A 9354-nucleotide genomic window follows, 5' to 3' on the forward strand; every position below is an offset into this window, starting at 1 on the left:
GTAGCGCGCCACTAAGGATGCGACGACCCGATCCTCGCTCACTTGCCACCGTATCCGGATCAAGATACAGCGCGCCACTTGGGGGGTGACGGCCCGGCCCTTGCCCATTTTCCACCACACCCGGGTTCCGATGTGGCGCGTCGCTGAGAGGGTTACGTCCCAACGAAAATCTTTTGGGTTTCATCTCCATAAGAGTGGCTGAGTTTTTATGTTGGCTCGCCAAGCCTATCACAACTCTCCTCCTTTACCCGGGCTTGGGACCGGCTATGTTGAGACAACATAGGCGGAGTTTCCCCTCTCTCTCTGTCCAAAAAAAAGGACGGTCCTTCGCCATTTAGGGGTTCACAGCAGCGGTGTGGGCGCACTCACGTGTTGCACACCTGCATATCTTGGGCGATTCCACAAGTAAAGACGAGGCTGCAGCTAAGATCAGGTACTACTGTTCGCAACTTTCAAAAAAAAAGGTACTACTGTTCGCTCCGAGCTGTGCGCAGCTCATTTCTTTTCTTTTTCCCCAAGGCGGATGCCATATTGGCTGTGCCTCACGCCAACACACGGCCTATATTATTATTGCTTAACACTAATCTGATTATGAAATATTTTACGGAGTTAACAACAAGTTGAGATCGTGTGAGCTCCATCACGGCCATCCATTCACACGCCGTTGCTCCAGTGGCGGGACAAAGGCCAGTGGAAACACAAGGACGGACGGGGCGACCTTTACCTTAAACCCTTGCGAGGCCGCAGTAAACATCACATGCAATGCATTCCCAAATATCTCAACTTTTACTCCCGAGATCAAAACACAGTAAAGGCCCTCATCTACCTGCCAAAACGGAAGGAAACGGGATCACTACTGCCGCTCACCTAAAATCCTGTACTACTAACCAAAATCGCCACTTGTTTTTTCTGGCAAGTATTACATGCTCACGAACCTCATTTATTGCCGAGACTCAAATAGCAGATCAAGGGCGGATCTTCTTACCCCAAGTGAATTACCGGGCGATTAACGCCGGCGTTAATTACTCAATACTAGCAGCCAGCACCGGCCGAGTGCTGTAAAAATAACCTCTCCATTAAACCCGTCCCCTCCTCCTCCCCTGTATCCACCTCCGCCCCCCTGGATTCCGCCTCCTCCCCCTCCCCCAACTACCGCCGCCGCCGCCCGGCCCTCGAATCCGAGGCCGTCCGTCGCCGCTCGCGGCGCCGCAATGCCGCGGGGGGCCGCCAAGCGGAGGCGCGAGCCGCCCCCCGTCGCCGCCGCGGGGGAGCGGAAGCTTCTTCCGGGCGAGCACGTCGAGGTCAGCGCCGTCGAAATCCGCACCGCCGTCATCGCCGGGCGGGCCACGCATTGCTCCCGCGCGCCTGGCTCGCCTGGGTTTGACTTCCCGTGTCTCCCCTGTAGTCTAGTCTAGTGTGGTTGGCTCTGAACGGAGTCCCACCTTCGTCAGATGACTTGTGCTAATGTGGTTAGTTCCGGTAGAACGCGCCGGTGATTGTTGTTTTGCGCGATAATCGTGTGCAGCTGGGAGCGATTGAGTTGGCATCCATCTGAATGATCTAAGACTGTCGGCAGAAATAACATGTTTGGGTTAATCTGCGATGAAGTTCTTGTCAAACAATGGCGTTAGTCAGTGCATGGTTGCGCCTGCATGCCTGCCAGTCGCCTAATTAGTCTGCCGAGTTATTTCGCTTGCATCTCACCTATCTGATGTAGTAACATGGTAAAAGATCTTTGCTTTGTTGGTACCTGTGTGGAAATTTGTTCGGAATCATGGGTTCTTGGTTGGTGCTCGACGGACTGAATGTTATTATTGGCCTCTCATAGAAGTGTCAGTTTGCAGTAGCATTTTTCTTGATTGATATGCTGTCTTGCGCACACACAGTTACCCTTCACTGTTGAGTGCTAGTGCTTGGAATGTGTAGCATTGTATTGTGTTAGTAGGAACGCAAAAGAAAAATAGGAAGTGAGGCAGCCGTCTCTGTTTCGCACGCACCTAATGAGTTTACCTTGTCCATGAACCATGGTCAAACCAATGGCATCATCTGTAAAATGTCCTCCCTACGGATTCATTGTTATCATTTGTCACCACCACTGATGCGTGCTGGAAATGTTACCATCCTTTTTTTTTGCAATCTCACTGCGAAAACTCTCATACTTGTGAATGGGAGTAGATTCACTGATATATTTCGCTTCTGCAGGTCATTAGTTTTGATCCAGGGCTATGCGGATCATGGCATCAGGCTGTTGTGATTGAAATTTTGGACAACTTCCGCTCTGTAAGATACAATGATTTTGTTGATGACAATGGTAGCGGGTCACCTCTTGTTGAGAAAGTTGAGGTGTCAGATGCTATCGATGGCAAGTCAAGTGCGGCTCAGGGATCCACTCGTGGAAAAGTAAGACCGGTGCATCCACATCAACCGCTGCAGGTATCTGATGCAAGCTATGGACTGTGGGTTGATGCACTAGTGGAAGGATCCTACTGGGAAGGTGTAATTGCTGATCACGCTGAAGGCTCCATGGAGAGGAAGGTCTTTTTTCCTGATGAAGGTGATGAACGCATTATGGCAGTCGACCAGCTACGCCATACTCAGGACTGGGATGAAGTTACTGGAACATGGAAACCACGCGGGATCTGGTTGTTTCTCCAAATGCTGTTGTCACATGAAGAGAAGGATGGTTTACCTGTATCAGTCAGGCAGATATGGTATGACCTGAGGTCAAATCTTTCATTGACGGCAGAAGACAATACGTGGATGTGTGGAACAGAGTCTTTTTGGGAGGGATCACTTGCAGCCCTTATTGCAGAATTACGGTCTGTATGTGACAAACCTCACCAAGATGGAAATCAAATAGGAGACTCTTGTAGATCAGCAGAAACTTCAACATCTGCAGCCTTTCAAAATAAGAATATCGAGCCAATTGTCTCGGATAAGCTGGATTCCGCATCAGCTGCTATCTGCCGGACCATGTTAGAATTCATCTCATACTATCGCAATAACGACAGGATTAGTGCTCGTGCCAAACGGGAGTCTGCAAAGCACCATCTTAAATCAGTAGGGTGGACCTTTGTAGACGATAGAGCTAAGAACAGATATTGTGTCTCACCTGATGGGAAGCGGTTTGCATCTTTTATAGCAGCATGTGAGGCTTACCTGGCACAGAAGGGTTGTCATACAAATAATTTGCTTCTACATAGTGTGACTCGAAATAATGAAGATTGCAGCTCAATTGGCACAGATCTTATCCTAAGGGAGAACAAACACCATAATAAGTTGAGTACGGATGCCTCAGCTTCTTGGATGCCAGTACAGCTAGATGCAAAATTTTCCCCACCTATAGCGTCGCTGCTTGCTAGTTACCAAGAGGTCACCAGTTTTTCCCAGGGACAAATTAATGATACCATGAGGATGAAGCTGAAGGAGCATCTCCTGGCATTAGGTTGGAGTATTGTGGTCAAAGAAGATGATATTATAAGGCCTAACGGTCAACCAAGTACTATTAAGAGATACCGGTACAAGTCACCTGCCGGGAAGACTTATGTTTCTTTCCTTCAAGTACTCAGGAGCTTCGCAGTTCAATGTATTAAACGAGTTAAAGGGAACAATACTGAAGACATTCCTGATAATTGCAATCATTTGGCAGCACACAGACTAAATCTCGATGCAGCAGTTTCAAGGGACCTGGCAACACTTGGTAAGCGTAAACGTGAAAATAAATCTGATGTTGTAGGAAAATATGTAGATTGTGTGGAAGCGGATGTGCAGAATGTCAGGAAAAAGAAACTTCTGAGATCAAAAGCTAAGAAGTTCCTCAAATCTGCTGGTTGGATAGTCTGCCAAAAGATGAAATCTAGTAAAAAACGGGAGCTTCGGTATCATTCTCCACATGGCAAGTCCTACAAATGTCTGCTGGCAGCATGTAAAGGATACTTAGAGCAAGGATATCAAAAGGAGAATAATGCAAGCTCTGGGATCACCACTGATACGTTTATAGCACTCGGTGGCGGAGCAACGGATACAAGTGGAAGAAAGGACCTGCTGGTTTCAGTTTTAGATAGACATGATGGCACGTTTAGCTGGCCTACATGTCATGTAAAATCAAAGAAAAGAAAATCATCTTCGGTACCTATGAGCCATGCACGAGTTTTGAGTTCAACACATGGACAAATCCTGCCATATCAGCATCGTGCTAAAACCGTTCTGTCTCTGTTGGTAGACAAAAATATTCTATTACCAAGAGTTAAACTTACTTATAAGCAAAGAAGTGATGGGCCTCGGCTAAAGGAAGGTGCCGTTACTAAAGATGGAATAAAATGCAGGTGTTGCAATGAACTATTCACTCTGGAAAGCTTTGAGGTTCATGCTGGGTGCAGTACTCGGTTACCTGCTGCTCATATCTTTTTGAAGGATGGGAGGTCCCTTTCACAGTGTTTAGTTGAATTGATGGGTGAAAACAAGCCCAAAGAATCACTGCACGTGCGCTTGAAGACAAATTGTTCTGATACAGAAAGTGATTCAATATGCTCGATATGCAATGAGGGTGGGGAAATATTACTTTGTGACAATTGTCCTTCATCCTTCCACCATGCTTGTGTCGGTTTGGAGGTACTCCTTATCTTATCAGAGCGAACTCCTTTTTCATCAAGAGTTTTAAATTTTCACGCCTATGTTTTCGCAAATCTCCTGTTACAGCACAGGAGCATGTCATTCGGTCATATACTTAAAAAGCTATTTATTTTTTCTTATTTGATCACCAGTGATTCATTGGATATTTCCCATCAAACCCAAACTTGTATGATTTCTAATGAGCACTTGGAATGCCTATTCAATTTCTGTTTTGAACAATGTGACGAGCATGTGGTTTTAGCTTCATACTTGGTTCATATGGTTGCTACATTTCCTTGATTTTTCTATTATATAAGCAACATCTTCTTTCTATATGCACTTGCTTGTCTGTTGATCTGACATGCAGTATCATGCTACTTTTGTAGGCCACTCCGGAAGGAAGCTGGTACTGTCCATCTTGTAGATGTAGTATTTGTGACTTGAGTGATTATGATCCTGATACCAACCAATTCACCGAGAAGACTATTATGTATTGTGATCAGTGTGAACGTGAATGTATGGTTTTCTGAACACTCAATAGTACTCCCTCCGTCCCAAAATAAGTGTCTCAACTTTAGTACATCTTTTGAACTAAAGTTAGTACAAAGTTGAGACACTTATTTTGGGACGGAGGGAGTAACATATAATTATATTTTGAAAACCACTGATTTCCTTTTTATCATATTTTGGTAGATCATGTTGGTTGCATGAGAAACAAAGGTGATCAGCTCACCTGCTGTCCAGAAGGGTGCTGGTTTTGCAGTAGGGGATGCTCAGAGGTATGACAACACTTAGATAAAATGCTGTTTCCACCCTGAATTACTTTAGAATTTGAACTTCATGCATGCTCATTATGTTGTCTCATAATCTATTCTGATGTGCAGATATTTCAGCATTTGCAAGAGCTTATCGGGAAACCAATTCCAACTCCTGTCGAAGGCTTATCATGCACCATACTCAGATTTGACAGAGAAAATGCTAGTGACCATGGCGATTTTTACAATGAGATAATGGCAGAACAGTATGGCAAGCTGTGCATTGCACTTGATGTTCTTCATGAATGTTTTGTTACTATTATCGAGCCCCGCACACGAAGAGATCTTTCTGAAGATATTGTGTTCAATAGAGAGTAAGAACTGCTATGGCACCATTTCAATGTGTCTGTCTTCATTTTACCTTCCATTAATCATGTGTTGATTACTTTTGTGTGGTAGGCTTGATGGGATCATGGAAATCATTAGCTTATACTACCTTCGTTTCACAATATCTGTCCTTCATCTCTGCAGTCTTGTTTCAATGTTTATGCTCTCTGCCATACTTTTAAGCTTTTGGAAGAGGTTAAGTGGTTGTGGCATGTAATTTAATAGGGGTATGCATGATCATTTCTCACCTCGCTCTTAGATATAGGGCTAGTTTGGTTGATGTCCACAGCTACGTGCCTGGGAAGAAGTACTGCCTGGCCTGGATTTGATTTTTGGGTGTATTGTTGCCTGGTCAGGCAGCATCGATGGAAACGTGTTTGGTTTTTGAGCCTGGCCTGGAGAGTGATTAGACTTAAAATAATAATTCATAGTCCTTTCTACCGAGATCAACTCCATACATGCAAACCCCAGGCAGCCATTATGGCTTGCCAGGCGTTGGAATTTCGACGCCTGGGCCAGGCTAACCCCTTGCATGGCTCCTCTATCCACACCCCATCCAGGCTAATCACCTCCGTACCATTCCAGTCCAGGCAAGTCCAGGCACTTCGAGGATAGCAACCAAACAGTATCCAGGCAACACACAGGCACGCTCCAGGCCAGGCGAGTTGTCACGAGGACACGAACCAAACTAGCCCATAGTGTTTTGTTGGTTCTTATGGTTGGCTGAGGACAGATACAGTGAAACACAGGGAATACTATATTACAACATTTTAGATAAGCTTAATTTAGATGGTACTATATGACAATTGACAACAGGGAGTATTATCATTCTTATAGCATGGATATTCTGCTACAGTGCATAAATTTAACTACAACACTCACTTAGTTCTAGGATGACTTGTCAGTAACTCCCTCTTAGCATTTATTTTCTCTATTTCACCTCACACGTGCTGGACACTTTGCCTGAATTTATACCATATTAAGTTTCACGCACCAACCAGTAGAGCCAATATCCTCCTAACTGTTCAATCCACATATACTTCAACAGTTTCTAGTCTATTTCATCACAATAATTCATCTATGTACAGCTTATATATTCTAGATGTGGCTGGTATTTCTCCGTTCATTATTAATCATCATAAATGGAGACTGTAATTTTTTTATCTAATCATCTACAGATCAGGTCTCCGACGGCTTAATTTTAGGGGATTTTACACGATACTTCTCCAGAAAGATGGTGAGCTAATATCTGTCGGCACTTTTAGGTATTTCACTCTTCTCAGTGGTCCTCCATGGTAATTGCAAACTTTTTTAGTTTATCGTTCTTTTCTCCATATCACAATTTATTTTCTGTTTAGGGTATGTGGGAAGAAGTTTGCTGAGCTGCCTCTTATCGGTACAAGAATTCAACATCGTCGACAAGGAATGTGTCGCTTACTGATGAATGAACTGGAAAAGGTTTTTTACTTTTACTACTTAAATAAATATATTTTAAAATTACTGGCCATTGTGAAATTGAGTTTGAATGTTGCAACATCACGTTCCCATTTGATTGTCAATATTCCTGGCATTTTGTTGCTGTGTGTGGCTCTATTTACTTTCTATTTTACTTTGCAGTTACTTTCTGGCTTGGGGGTGGAAAGGCTTATCTTACCGGCGATTCCTCAGCTTCTAGAAACATGGACAGGATCATTTGGTTTCACAGCAATGTCTTGCTCTGAGAGGTTTGAATTGGCAGAGAGCAGCATTCTCAGTTTCCAGGGAACCACCATCTGTCAGAAGATTTTAGATGCCACGGATCATAATCCAAGAGATATGAGCATCCAGTTGGTGCTTAATGCGGAAGAAATTGAGTTGGGGAAGAACAGCATTGTCAGTTTTGAAAGAACCACCACATGTGACACGGTTGTGAACAATGCATCCAATCATTCAGAAGAGTTGAAGGTTACAGCGCAGACTAACTATAACAGTCTAGCATGTGACACGGTTGTGAACAATGCATCCAATCATTCAGAAGAGTTGGAGGTCACAGCGCAGACTAACTATAACAGTCTAGCATTGGCAGAGAACTCCGTTTTCAGCTCTTGGGGAACCACTATTTGTCAGAAGGTTTCAAGTAATGCATTTAGCCATCCAGAAGAGTTGAATGGTCTCTCTCTCTCTCGCTCACTTGATACTTGGCTAGGGAGCACTAGACATATCAGTTTCTGGAATCTTAAAAAGGAAAGATGAATCAAACTAGTTATTAAGCATATTGGAAAATTGATGCTACCTCTGAATATGAATGTTGTTGTCTATGTCCGCACAGATATAGATATGCAAAATAACCTATTGAAGTAATAGGTTACTTCAAACATGCCTGGCTTTTGCATGCTTTGATTATTTATTTTATAGGAAGACTGTATGGGTGAACTTTGATTTGATAGTCTTATTGGCAATTACAGGATCTGAGTACCAACTGGAATGTACTAGGATCGTTCGCGAGACATTGGAAAGTGATAGTCAAGAAAGCACTTCAGTGGGGGTAGAAGATAGAGACCAACCGGAGCCTGAGCTGTTACTGGAAATTCGGAGTAACAGTAGTGAAGAGGGCAATTGTGCTGTTGGTGTTCCCATTATTACGCCAAACCCAGAAGTTAACTTTGCGGTGGACAGTCATGGGCAGCCGTATGACAGGTATGGTTTCTTCTATTAAGGTCAGTTGACAAGAAAAACCAGCGACATAGTGATTCTTGTTGACAGATTCTCTTAGTTGACAACCTTGTTTACCAGCTATGGCCAGTATCTTATGACGTTGTATTTCTAGTGTTGGTGCAGATCAGTGCAGCGAGAGTTGTGTTTCAACTGAGGTTATTAAGCCTGTTGCGGTACGTATGTTGCATACATGGTTTGTTCCAGATGATACTCTAGATATGTGCACACAGCTTATTATTCGCCATGTTTTGCTGTAACAGGCGGCTCCAGGATCCAAATACAAGGGTAAATGCTACGAGCGGAATAGATGGAGCAACGGCCGTAGGAAACTAGAAATGCACGGCTATGGGGTCTCCACAAAATGACCAGAACTGGGTTCATTCCACCAAAGGTTTGGATCCACGAGGCTTGCAATCTTGTGCAATAAACATTCGGGGAATGTGCATAGTCAACAGCTAATCTGTTCTCTCTAGCGAGGGTTGCCTCGCGTCAGTCAGTTTCAAGCACTCATATTATCATTCTGGGAAAGAAAAATGTTGTATCAATCTCTGTGGATGTTTTCACACCTGCATTTTCAATTCAAATTGTTGGTTCTCAACTGTGCAATGTTATGTGCTATGAAAGTCTCCAAACAGGATTTCACCCGTTTATATTGTATTATAATATAGAGCACCACGGCTGAACGATATAAGGTAGGAGTAGTTAGGAAACACTTACAACCAGGTCAAACAAACAGTTGCACAACATAAATTGCGCTGCGAAAACAACACACAGTAGCACTAAAAACAACATGGCTACTTAACACTTGCTTTTTGAAGATGACTCGCTTATTCTTATGTCGGCAGATGGATAAAATGCATCATGTCTCAGAACACTCCTTGATGAGTACTGTACGAGCTCATGCCAG

At 43.8% G+C, this 9354-nt stretch overlaps 1 protein-coding gene across 3 annotated transcripts; it reads left to right on the forward strand.

Moving 5' to 3' along the window:
- The first annotated feature begins 1042 nt into the window (after positions 1-1042).
- Positions 1043-9045, forward strand: LOC123085575 (uncharacterized). Of its 3 annotated transcripts, none has more exons than XR_006439829.1 (11): positions 1043-1301; positions 2203-4611; positions 4998-5127; positions 5305-5390; positions 5496-5740; positions 6932-7018; positions 7112-7211; positions 7371-7902; positions 8198-8449; positions 8560-8620; positions 8708-9045. XR_006439829.1 is itself a non-coding variant. In XM_044507239.1 (11 exons), the coding sequence occupies exons 1-11, from the start codon at positions 1212-1214 to the stop codon at positions 8810-8812; spliced, it is 4077 nt and encodes a 1358-aa protein (XP_044363174.1). In that variant the 5' UTR covers positions 1043-1211; the 3' UTR covers positions 8813-9045. The 3 variants fall into 3 exon arrangements, 2 of the variants coding, with proteins under 2 accessions (XP_044363174.1, XP_044363175.1); XM_044507239.1 differs by having other exon boundaries at positions 8198-8429; XM_044507240.1 differs by having other exon boundaries at positions 8198-8429; positions 8571-8620.
- Positions 9046-9354: the final 309 nt, after the last annotated feature.

Source organism: Triticum aestivum, chromosome 4A (assembly GCF_018294505.1).
Source record: "Triticum aestivum cultivar Chinese Spring chromosome 4A, IWGSC CS RefSeq v2.1, whole genome shotgun sequence".
NCBI classification, from domain to species: domain Eukaryota; kingdom Viridiplantae; phylum Streptophyta; class Magnoliopsida; order Poales; family Poaceae; genus Triticum; species Triticum aestivum.